General features: G+C 47.9%; 1 protein-coding gene across 1 annotated transcript in view; it reads right to left on the bottom strand.

Moving 5' to 3' along the window:
• The window catches only part of LOC142471207 (uncharacterized), a 50,446-nt gene extending 37,549 nt beyond the window's left edge, over nt 1-12,897 (bottom strand). The window contains 3 exon segments of the mRNA XM_075578004.1: nt 2,788-2,904; nt 3,760-3,866; nt 12,783-12,897. Of these exon segments, the coding sequence (XP_075434119.1) occupies nt 2,788-2,904; nt 3,760-3,866; nt 12,783-12,801 (243 nt within the window). The 5' untranslated portion in view covers nt 12,802-12,897.
• Between the last annotated feature and the right edge of the window lie 182 nt (nt 12,898-13,079).

Genomic DNA, 13,079 nt, shown 5'->3' with positions numbered 1-13,079 from the left:
AAAAGTGAATTAAATGGAAGCAGGTCACCAAACTGTTTGATTCATCTGTAAAGAGGTCTTTATCCATCATCCTCAGTAAATTTGTCTTCCATTGATGGAGCTGGTTTATCATTGTCTTTTGTTGTCTGCAATGCTGTACATCCTAGACCATTTCCACACTTCTCTCATGTAAAGATATCTCTGTAAGTTTCAGTGATATGCCTTTGTTTCTCCTTGTTGCCAAGTCCTACTTTTATGTTGAAGTGGTTAGGACATGGTTTGAAGAGAGATGTACGTCCATTATCCAATGTTTGTTTATAGGGCATCGATGTTGTCAGGTTTGTGCACTTTGTCAATGCATACGTCACACACAATTACCCATACCAGGTCAAGTCTTCGGGAATATGGGGTGTTATGGGAGCCATTGCGCTATTTGCGGACTTTGTATACCCTCAAGATATACCTGCCAAGCAGTAGTAAGACCTGGGTCTCTTGGTCTAACAGTGGGACGCGATCAGCTATTCTTCTGAGGTGAGGGTGATGACGTGCCATGTCTGGTGTGGGAATTTAGCTATTTTCTGGTATCTGACTAAACTCGTATAGAGTGGGGAGTGGTATCTTTATTCTATCATCTATGGAACATGTGATGTAGCCATTTGCTCTACTCCCTGTTGTCTCCATCAGTCCTGCGCATGTTCTGAGTGTGTAGGGGGAAGCATTGTCTCATATGTTGTACAAGTCAAAGAACTCTGACCTAACTAAAGATCAGTTGCTTTGATCATCAATGATTGTGAACCCTCTTATAGCCCTTTCAGGTTGTCACTCGGGGTGTACTACAAGACATATTTTAGAGCAGGATCTCACATCACGTCCTTCTCCACAAACTTTGGTGCACTTGGATGTGACTGATGGTGGTGTTATTTTCTCTTCTCCCTCTCCACCATACTTTGAAACAGGGTTGGGGGCCTTGAGTCAGTTAGGTTTATATGTCTCTGGATATAAAGCTGCTACATGCTTGTCACTGTAACACTCTGTACATTTAATAGCTTCTTTACAGTCTCTGAAGAGGTGACTTCTGGAAGTGCAGCATTTGAAGCAAACTCCAAGTTCCTTGAATAGGCTCCTGGGTTCCTCTATGGTAGTGATGTACTGGGTATCCAGAAATTACCCAGGGGGCTGCGACCCAGTGTCCGGTAATTTCCGTTCTGCTCCCTCGGTCCTCCTTTGGAGAACGGCAGGAGCAGAGCAGCAGAAGAGACTTACCTGTAGCCAGCGGTGGAGGGTGATGAGAAACGCTGCGAAGGATAAGGAGCTGGCTGTCCAATATTAATGCTCCTGCTCCGGTAACATTCCCCGGCTCCCACCGGCACTGGCTGTGATAGGATGTGTTCCGCTGCTCCCACTGTTTCAACAATGATGTTCTCTGCTGCCACCACCACCAGGATGTCTACCATTGCTCCCACAATGTTACTGTGGTCATCCTCACCCTCTGCTGCCGGCTGCAGGTATTTCAAAGCTGCCTGGCCCGGGTACTTGGTACCCGGCCTTGAAAATTTTCTATTTTTCCACCGGGTACCCGTTACCCGGCAATTTTCAGGTCAATTTTCAGGTCTCTATGGGCATCACGTGGCCTATGGACTGGGATAGGTGTTCTAGTATTATTGTATCTTGTGACTGGTCTTTCGTTTCTTTAAATAACTTGTACTAGATACGGTTGGTGTACCTAGGGCTGAAGATGTGGGCTGTTGTAGTTGGGTATGTTGACCTGTCCATCATATTGGTTCACAACATTGAACCGTAAGGTGGAGAAGGGTTTATTGGATGCCTTTGGTGTGTGTGTGTTGGATATGCGTTATGTACAATAGTCTTTGCTGAGGGGAAACGGTGGATGCAGCAGTGTCCCTTTGCTACTCCACTTCAATATGGGCTCTCTCAAATTTCATGGCTCTTGCAGTAATTGGCCCTTGCACGTGTAGTCTTGTTTAAAGACCTCGTTAAATGTCTGGATGCGCCGGAACTCTGCGAGGTCCTTTCTCCGACTTTTAGCTTCCGTGATTGCACTCTACATGTGGCCGGCGCATTCCAGAACGATTGTTTTTTGTAGGTCTCGCCTCTTGCAGGCTTTCCACAATTATTGGTTCTCGTCAAGTAGGTGATATATGTTTCTGACAGTATTTGGTAACGTGGCTGGTCGGTCCTTCATTTCATCTCTGACAAAAGCCAATCAATGGGACTATCTGCTCACTAGCAAAATCCACTACTGTATTGAGTCCAAAATCATGGTTGATTAACTTTATCTGTTCTCTCCTTCTACCTAGTCATGTCCCTTTATTATATTGTGCTCTCCCTATGCTAAGCTGTCTTGTCTGTCCCAGGCTCTGTCATTGAATAACCATATCTGTCTCTGGACATCGGTTCTCAAAGTAACACACATACGCACTATGACATTATACAGATGCAGCAGCCGTTATTCGAACAAATCACGGAACCGTTTTCGTGTGCGCTATTGTACTCCATATGCGGCATTAACGCAGCCAATCGCCACAAGGCACACACGCTTATCGCGGTTGCTTTGTTTGTGCATGGATTTTGTTTCTTTTTGTGCAATAAAAAGTCATTTGTACAGTATTGTGCTACTGTGTCAATTGAAGTGTTTAACACTAAAATACTATTTTCTGCACTCGTGTCTTAAGGCGGGAAAGGGCAGTACAGTTGGAAGAAATCCCGCGCCATGACATTGGTATTCCGAGGTATACAACGCCTGATGTGTTCGAATAACGGCCGCTGCATCTGTACAGCAGCTCTCACCTCTCCAGTCAGCAGGTAGATGATCTCCTGGGTGTGATTCAAGATCCTCTCAGTCATCTTCTCATTATTAATTTTGATCTTCATCAGAGAGTCAGTCAGATGCTCCAAGATAGGTCTCTGGGACAAAAGATAACATGGGAGATGTCAGAAGTAGAGATATAGGGAATAAGGGCATTTTCTGTCTACTGCACCGACACACTTTATTCGAGCAAATACCCGGTATGTACCTGGCAGATACCTGGAATGCGCCGCTCCTCACCTCTGACAAGCCCCGTTGCATTTGCCTTCCCAGCCTGGGTTCATGCCTGGCTGACGGGCGGCTGATCTGTTAAATGATAATGATTAGGATTTAATAGGCTGCAATGCTTCGCGTGTCTACCAGATGGCATAAATTCATGAATTGTAATGCAGTATATATATATGTACTGTGCAGTATTGCAGCCAGCGGGAATAAAATGCTTCAATCCCTGCCGGAAAATAACTCAATGCACTCGGGCAGAAAACAGTCACAAACCTCAATACACCCGGGTATACCCGAATTCGTGGGACTAGCCGAGCTCGAATAAAGTGTGTCGCCAGTGTATGTCACTGTGCATTTTGAAGTACAGAGAAGAACGACTATGGGGCATATCTATCTGTGTCTCTTTGCAGTGGGAGGGACAGATATGAGGGAGTCATCAGCTCCTTGTACATTTTCATCATCAGTGAGTTACTTAGGAACTTCAAGAATGAGCTCTGGTCCTTGTGGGAGTGTTTCTCCACTTGGGAACCTCTGCAGTTAGGAATAGTGACTGTACTTGTCCTATCACATCAATAATAGGAGAGAGACCAAACTGAAATACTATGAGGAAAGTGACGATATTTCAGGAATCCTTAAACAAGACACTATCCTGCACTAAAATATAATCTGTGCTACTTTATTTAAAAGATAATACGAGGGGTGCCATTATGACCTTCTGTAGAAGCCCTCACCTCTCCAGTTAGAAGGTAGATGATGTCTAAGATGTGATTCAAGATTCCTTCAGCTAGCTGCTTCTTGTCCATCATAATCGAGTTAGTCAGATGCTCCATGGTGGGCTCTGGAAGCAAACAGAATGGGTAAGATCTACAGATCTCAAGCAATAAGGGCTTTTTCTGTCTGTGTCACTGTGAGGTACAGAAGAGAAAGACTATGGGTCCTCTCTATCTGTGACACATTATAATGGGAGGGACAGATGTGAGGAAGTGATCTGCTTCTTGTCATTGTTCATCACCAACGAGTTATTCAGATACTCTAACAATGCTTCTGGTTCCTGTGGAAGCGTTTCAACACATGGTGGTGACCTCTGCAGTTAGGGATATGACTTTACTTGTCCTTACAGCAATATCAAGAAGTGAGAGGTACGCAGAGACAGAGACCAACTTGGGAGACAATGGAGAAAGCTATAAATCTCAAACAGAACAGGATCATGCACTAGCACAGGGGAGTGCAAACTTTTCTCCCCGAACCTCCCTACCTGCTCCCCCTCCCCTCTCCGTTCAGCTCCAGCATCAAATGACAGGTCATTTGATGCCTGGTTGTCATGGCGATGTGTCACTGGAATGCAAAATAAGTGACGTTACAGCGTCCTCCCACAATGCCCGGCATTTAATTTAAATGCCTTCGGGGAAGCGCGTGGCCTCTAACTGCCAATCCCCCCCCCCCACCCCAGAAATGATTGTGCACCCCTACACCAACATGTAAAACAGTTGTGTGAAAAAGAAAGTACACCCTCTTTGAATTCTATGGTTTTACATATCAGGACATAATAACAATCGTCTGTTCCTTAGCAGGTCTTAAAATTAGGTAAATACAACCTCAGATGAAAACAACACATGACATATTACACAGTGTCATGATTTATTTAACCAAAATAAAGCCAAAATGGAGAAGCCATGTGTGAAAAACTGTAACGCTCAATTCATAAAGTCTTGGAAGACTGCAGGGGCATTGCACAACCCGAACAGCATCACCAGGTACTCATAATGACCGATACATGTGTTGAACGCGGTCTTCCATTCGTCTCCACTGCGGATGCGAATCAGGTTGTATGCTCCTCGTAGGTCAAGTTTGGAGAAAATGGTCGCGCCTTGCAGCCTATCGAAGAGCTCAAGAATAGGAGGCAAGGGGTAGCGACTTTTGATGGTAATTTTGTTTAGGCCACGGAAATCGATGCACGAGCAAAGCGCCCCATCCTTCTTCTTTACAAAAAAGAATCCTGCTCCAGCGGGAGAACTAGATTTCCGAATGAAGCCCCTTGAAAGGTTTTCGGAGATATACTCGGACATGGCCTCAGCCTAAGGCAATGAAAACGGATACGACCTAGCTTTGGGAATTGGAGCACTATCGGGCAGTCGAAAGGGCGATGAGGGGGAAGCTCCTTGGATTTGGCCTTACTGAAGACATCCAGGAACTCTGAATAGACGTCCGGAAGGATGGCGTCTTGTGGGGACGAGGTCTCCAGGACAGCCAGTACGGCAGCGGGTGGAGCAGACACTTCTACTTGAGGGAATCTCCACAGAACAGGAACCTCGGCCGTCCAATTGATGATGGGATTGTGCAATTGCAGCCATGGTAAGCCCATGATGATATGAACCGAAGGAGAGTGAATTACATCAAAAGAGATCATTTCAAAATGTCCATCATTCATGGAAAGTTCTAGAGGAAGTGTCTCCAAGGTAATAAAAGCTGGCTGCAGGGGTCGGCCATCAATAGCTTCTAAACCGACCGGAAAGGCCTTCTCCCGGAGTGGAATGTTCTGCTGAGTAGCAAACGCCTGGTTTATGAAATTCCCTCAGGAACCGGAATCATGGAAGGCCTGAGCTGGGGTCTGGATGTTTGCGTGCTTTAGGAAGACCGACAACAGAAGACGTTTAGGGAGACGCTGTGAAGGAGAGGGAGTAGCAGAGATGGTACCCAGTGAGATTCCCCCATACCTCACTGGGCGTTGGCATTTCCCTGCTTCAAAGGACAACGTGGCAGGATGTGCCCAGGAGAACCACAATGGAAGCACAGGCCCTCACTTCTCCGACGTAGTCGCTCCGTAGAAAGGAGGTGATGTGTGCCCAGTTGCATGGGTTCCGGAGCTTCCAATACAGGCAGAACAGGATGAGGAGATCTGGAATTAGAAATCAAAGAAATAGCAGTACGAGGACATTGACGTTCAGCCCGCCTCTCCAGAAGTCTTTGGTCCACCCGAACGCACAAGGGGATTAAGGCCTCCAGTGAAAATGGTCTCTCACGAACCGCCAACTCGTCAATTAAGGTCTCAGAAAGCCCCTGCCAGAAGGCGGCGGAGAGGGCCCCATCGTTCCAATCAGTCTCTGCTGCGATAGTCCGGAATTCCAGAGCGTAACGTGCCACTGATCTTCGACTCTGCGAAATATGGAACAAGGAGGATGCCGCCATATCACTGCGTCCTGAGGTGTCAAACACTAAACGAAATTCTCTTTTGAAATTGGCAAAGTTATAAGTGAGTTCAGGTTTTAGTTCCCAGATTGGTGAAGCCCAGGCCAAGGCGTCCCCAGTGAGGAGGGAATACACATAAGCTACCTTGGTACGATCCGTGGGGAAGCGAGAAGATGACAGTTCAAATTGTATCTCACACTGGTTTAGGAAACCGCAGCATGCAAGTGGATCCCCTGCGTATTTACTGGGCGTGGGAATCCTCAAGTCTGAGGGCCCTGTTCCTTCACGGGATACTATGGAAGAGGTAGTGGGGACATTGCCCTGGGGAATTTGAAGAGAAAGGGTATTAACTTGCTGGTTAAGGGAGGAGACTTGGTTATTCAAAAAATTAAAGTGTTTGGAAATGGTGGTTAAGGTATCTTCCACTTCAGGGGGGTCTGGGTCTGTTGGGCTCTGCATAATGTAACGCTCGGCCTGCCCACAAGCCAGACGAGACCCCGGGACTGAGGTGGAAGGGAGTAATACCACACACCTAGCAGCAAACGGGGGCACGGCCGGAGTGTGGAAGTAGTGTAGATGGTCCTGGTAACTAGAGTGTAAATGGTACCGTACTTAACAGCTCCGGCAGAGAAGGGTAATGTTCGTAAGCCAAGGGTCCTGGGTTTGGAGAGGGCAGCGTAAACGATTGCCCGTAAGCCTGGGTTAAGGAGTGGAGAGAGCAGCATAGTAGATTGTCCGTGTGCCGTGTCCAAGGGTTGTAGAAGTCTGCAGCGTTGAAGTCCAAGGGGTTCCAGAGAGCAGCGTAGTAAAGTCCAAAGCAAAAGGTCAAATCCAGGGAGGTCAGCAGAATACCCAGGGACGGGAACGGGCACTGAAAAACAAGAGAGGCCAGGCCACAGCAGACAGCACCAAGGTACAGAAGCTATGCAGAGCAAAGAGGAAGTGGTGAAGGGGGATTAAATAGGGGTCTGGGACCAATCAGGGGAAGGGGAGTGACAGAGGAGCGGCCCGAAGGAGGACCTGATAGGAGAGCAGAGTGCAGAAGTTTGGGACCAATCGGAGTGAGGGGAGGAACAGAGGAGTGGCCTAAGTAAGACCCAGATAGGGGAAAATTACCAGAGGCTTTGGGAGTGACTTGAGTGAGGGGAGGAGCGGAGGAACGGACAAGGGAAGGAACAGAAAGTGAAGAAGGACCTGGGAGGCGTAGCTGATGGGGAAGGGGCGTGCCAAATAAGTGCGTCGCATCAGAGGAGGCGGAGGATAGGAGAGACGTACCGGAGGGTTTGGGAGTAGACAGAAGAAGGGGAGGAGCAGAGGGACGGACAGGGGAAGGACCAGACGGGGAAGAGGAACCTGGGAGCTGAAATGGGCAGAGACACGCAAGGAGCGTGCGCCACGTAAGCGGAGTCAGGCGCCCGGCGCCAACCAATAGCAGCCTGGGTAAGCGCGCGCCCGTAGGGGTGACCCGCGCGGCCTGGAGGCGCAGGGACAGCGGGTAGCAGAGGGGAACGCCACCGGGGAGCCTGAACGGCCTGTAAAAGGGGTAAGGAAGCGCTGGACGCAGGTATACCGCAGCGCGGATCCTTACAAAAACTAAGTACACCCTTACTGCTTCCATAGGAATTAAGATGCTAAGTAGCAGACAGGTGCTGCTAATCAAATGTCCTTGATTAATTGATCATCAGCAAGTATGACCACCTGTATAAAAGCCGACATTTTAGCAGTTTGCTGGTCTGGAGCATTCAGGTGTGTGTTAACACAATGCCAAGGAGGAAAGACATCAGCAATGATCTTAGAGAAGAAATTATTGCTGCCCATCAATCTGGGAAGGGTTATAAGGCCATTTCCAAACAATTTAAAGTCCATCATTCTACAGTGAGAAAGATTATTCAAAAGTGGGAAACATTCAAGACAGTTGCCAATCTTCCCAGGAATAGACGTCCCAGCAAATTCACCCAAAAGTCAGACCATGCAATGCTCAAAGAAATTTCAAAAAACCTAAGAGTTACATCTCAGACTCTACAGGCCTCAGTTAGCATGTTAAAGTTCATCACAGTACAATTAGAAAAAGACTGAACAAGTATGGTCTGTTTGGAAGGGTTGCCAGGAGAAAGCCTCTTCTCTCTAAAAGGAACATGGCAGCACGGCTTAGGTTTGCAAAGTTGCATCTGAACAAACTACAAGACTTCTGGAACAATGTCCTTTGGACAGACGAGACCAAAGTGGAGCTGTTTGGCCATAATGTACAGCGCCACGTTTGGTGAAAACAAAACACAGCATATCAGCACAAACACCTCATATCAACTGTCAAGTACGGTGGTGGAGGGGTGAAGATTTGACATTGTTTTGCAGCCACAGGACCTGGAAAGCATGCAGTCATTGAGTCGACCATGAACTCCTCTGTATACCAAAGTATTCTAGAGTCAAATGTGAGGCCATCTGTCCGACAGCTAAAACTTGGCCGAAATTGGGTCATGCAACAGAACAATGACCCCAAGCACACCAGCAAATCAACAACAGAACCTACAATCTACAAATCTACAAAAGAAAAGAATCAAGGTGTTGCAATGGCCCAGTCAAAGTCCAGACCTTAACCCGATTGAAATGCTGCGGCTGGACCTTAAGAGAGCTGTGCATAAACAAATGCCCACAAACCTCAATGAACTGAAGCAACATTGTAAAGAAGAATTCCTCCACAACGATGTGAGAGACTGATAAAATCATACAGTTAACGATTACTTCAAGTTACTGCTGCTAAAGATGGTTCTACAAGTTATTGAATCATAAGGTATACTTCGTTTTTCACACATGGCTTCTCCATTTTGCCATTACTTTTGTTAAATAAATCATGACACGGTGTAATATGTCATGTATTGATGTTCATCTGAGGTTGTATTAACCTAATTTTAAGACCCGCTAAGGAACAGACGATTGTTATGTCCTGATATCTAAAACCATAGAATTCAAAGAGGGTGTACTTTCTTTTTCACACAACTGTATTACTGCACCGACACACTTTATTCGAGCAAATACCCAGTATGTACCTGGCAGATACCTGGAATGCGCCGCTCCTCACCTCTGACAAGCCCCGTTGCGTTTGCCTTCCCAGCCTGGGTTCATGCCTGGCTGACGGGCGGCTGATCTGTTAAATGATAATGATTAGGATTTAATAGGCTGCAATGCTTCGCGTGTCTACCAGATGGCATAAATTCATGAATTGTAATGCAGTATATATATATATATACTGTGCAGTATTGCAGCCAGCGGGAATAAAATGCTTCAATCCCTGCCTGGAAAATAACGCAATGCACTCGGGCAGAAAACAGTCACAAACCTCAATACACCCGGGTATACCCGAATTCGTGGGACTAGCCGAGCTCGAATAAAGTGTGTCGCCAGTGTACATGTTGGTGCAGGGGTGCACAATCATTTCTGGGGTGGGGAAGGGGATGACAGTTTCAATGGCCTCACGCTTCCCCGAAGGCATTTAAATTAAATGCCGGGGATCGCGTGAGGCCGCTGTAACTTCACTTATCTTGCATTCCAGTGACACATCGCTACGGCAACAAGGCATCAAATAACCAGTGGCGTCATTTGACGTTGGAGCTGAACGGAGAGTGGGGGGAAAGCAGGCAGGGTGGTGCAGGGAGAAAAGTTTGCACTCCCCTGTGCTAGTGCATGACCCTGTCCTGTTTGAGGCTTCTAGCTTTCTCCATGGTCTCCCAAGTTGGTCTCTGTCTCTGCCTATCTCTCACTTCTTGATATGGCTGTGAAGGACAAGTACAGTCATGTCCCTAACTGCAGAGGTTACCACCATGTGTTGAAACGCTTCCACAGGAACCAGAAGCATTGTTAGAGTATCTGAATAACTCGTTGGTGATGAACAATGACAAGAAGCAGATCACTTCCTCACATCTGTCCCTCCCACTGTAAAGTGTCACAGATCGAGACGACCCAGAGTCTTTCTCGTCTGTCCCTCACAGTAAACCATAGAATTCAAAGAGGGTGAACTTTCTTTTTCACACAAATGTAAGTGCTACATTATATAGGAATAATGAGAGATGGGAGAGGTGTGATAAAAACCAGTAGAGCCGACCGAGCGTGTCTGCGAGTGCGTGCGTCAGAGCCGAGCGCTTCTAGAAGGGGGGGTTGTGATGCAGAGAGGGGGGTAAAGAAAGTGTGGGTGCGGGGAATGGGGTGCTTAGAGAGGGGGAGTGTGTGAGGGGGGCAGTCAGGTTGAGGGGGGGGCAGTCTGATTGAGGTGGGGGCAGTCTGCGTGAGGGGGGGGCAGTCTGCGTGAGGGGCGGGCAGTCTGTGTGAGGGCCAACATCCATTGCAATCAGATATCACAACTCTGTATATAATATTCTGTTTCTGTATTTCTTATATAGCCATGCATAATAATGGTATACTACTTTCCTCTCTGCTGGCTGTAAGTCCTGATAAGTACAGGTATGCCAGCAGTAGTTATTGAGGTTTTCCCTCACACCCTGGTGAGGTGCCCTATGTATGGAGGGGAGTGGCTGTATGCTCTGAGTCTCTGGACAGTGACATCAGAGATGCGCCTGCCTCCTGAAGTATATAAGGCACAACACTGTCAGTTAGTTGGTTGTCTAGAAGTAGTTGGTAGAGTGTATGCTCCTGCATAAGGGATTGTAGGAACACTTTTGTGACCCTAGTGCCGTAACTAGCGGTCCAGGTTGACCAATTAAGTCTGTCATAAGCCACTCTGTGTCCAGGGACCTGGCACAGGGGTGATCTCTCAAAGAGAAGAGGGAATCCCACTTCAATACGGGAGGGCGTACCTGGCAAAGGGACAGCACAAAGAGTTGGCGACAGGAGCAGCTAGGGGAAGGAGGTAGGGTGCAGGAGTCAGTGACTCCCGGCACTAGGCCAGTACTCCCCTAGGCCCCAGACAGCCCTGAGTCATCCTAGCTGAGTGTGGTAGGGACAGGCCCTAGGTTAGGGACGCTGCCCCTTATCTAGTGTTAGTAGCGAACGAGCATACCGATTGTTTGCTGAGAGAGAGAGCTAGACTATCGTTACGGAGGCCCAGCAAGGATTTACTGCGGCCTGCGGAGTTCAGCCCGGTTCTCGCCAAAGTACAGACGGCGGGGAGAAGCGGTGATATTATCCACGCCGGAATTCACCCAGCATCAGAGGACACCCAGACGATCCAAACCCAGTGGTAAAGCTGCACCCGTGGCTGGAGCCCGGGCAGGTAATTCATCACATCACGTGCACCAACAAGGCCTATCACCAGACATAGTGGCTGCGCAGTCACACACACACACACACGCTGGTATATGACTTGGGAGTGCGAGACTTTGGGTGGGGTTCACCGGACTTGGGGGTGGGATCATTGTGTTGGGATGGTAGCGTCCGCTGTGACGCATAAGTGGTAGCGTCCGCCGTAACGCATAAAGGGCCTCATGCAGAGAGCATCGTTATTTCGAAATTCGCCATTTTTTGTACAATTTCGCGCAGAAACCGGCAGAAAATGGCGAGTTTCGAAAAACGCGCCATTTTGTTTTTTCTATTGCTAAAACTCGCCTCGCGGCTGGCGAGAACCTCCATCTCGCCATTTTTAAAACTCTCCGAATGCAGAGAGGCGCGAACGGCATGTAGCGGCTGTTCGCGCCAAGAAAATGGCGCGATTCTCGCATTTTTGCCGCGCCAGGAAAAGATGGCGCTCGCCGCCTATAGTAAAGGGGAAAAAAAGGGCGCGAATTTGTTTTTACACGTTTCTGAAGCGCGCATCTCGCCAATTTAAACTCGCCACACGCATCCATGTTAAACATAGCAGAATTCGCACTTTTCTGCATATGGAGAATAAAACTCTCCAAAAAAGCTACTTTTTATGAAATTCGCCAATTTTAAAATTCTATGCTCTCTGCATGAGGCCCAAAGCGTGGACGGCATCCTTGGTGGAAGTTAGCGTCCGGGGAGAAGTCGAGTCAGGTTGCCCTTAGAGAGGGACACCTGTTGCTATAGGTTGATATTGTATGTTCTAGGCACGTTAGTAAAGATATTAGTTCTTATCCAATCAGTTGTATGTGGTTATTGTGTATTGTCCTGCGAGGAATCACTCCCCCTCTGGTGGGAGCCATCGCAGGTGGAGGCGCTGCATCGTTGTAATTGAGTACACTAGTATATTGCCCCAGGTTTCCCTATGGCGGAAGCTCAGCCCTCCTGTGAGCCAACAGGTAATGCACCAAACACCGAGTGACACTATATGTTCCCTGCACCCCCACACTGTATCTGCGATTGGGGGGGGGAAATACCCGTTACACTTATAAACCTTTATAAGCTTGTAACATGTCCCCTGTGTATTGGTGCAATAACAGGTCTCATACCCCCTTCCATGTATGTTACACACACAGCTTCCCCCCTTCTCTGCCCCCTCACCCAGTAAGAATATTTAGCAGCAGCCATTCCCATGTGAGGTGGGTGCATGAAGCCCCCGTGTAATAGTCAGGTCTCTGCACACAGTGTAACAGGAGATTAATGTAATCAGAGCCTCTGTGTAACTATATTACATACACATAAGAAACACATCACCTCCTACCTGGGGGCAGCTGCAGCATGTGGGGGAGGGGCTCTGTGCTCTGATTGGCTGCGCTCTGAGTGATGTCATAGGCTGCCAAGTAATCTGGGATTTGTGGTCCTGCTGCCTTAAGAATTACAACATACGATCAGAAGCAGGACTACAATTCCCAGAAGCCCCTGCTGAGAAGGAAAGGAATCACAAGCCAGATAGCAGCCAATTCGTGCAGATGTTCAGGGTGTCAGCATTCATTGGCTGCTGTGTGCCATGTGATCTCTTTCCTTGTCACCATTGGCTTCTGGGAGTTGTAGTCCTGCT

This window comes from Ascaphus truei, chromosome 20, assembly GCF_040206685.1.
Source record: "Ascaphus truei isolate aAscTru1 chromosome 20, aAscTru1.hap1, whole genome shotgun sequence".
Classification (NCBI taxonomy): Eukaryota; Metazoa; Chordata; class Amphibia; order Anura; family Ascaphidae; genus Ascaphus; species Ascaphus truei.
The sequence above is the reverse complement of the archived record's forward strand: the minus strand, read 5'-3'. Positions and strand labels throughout refer to the sequence as shown.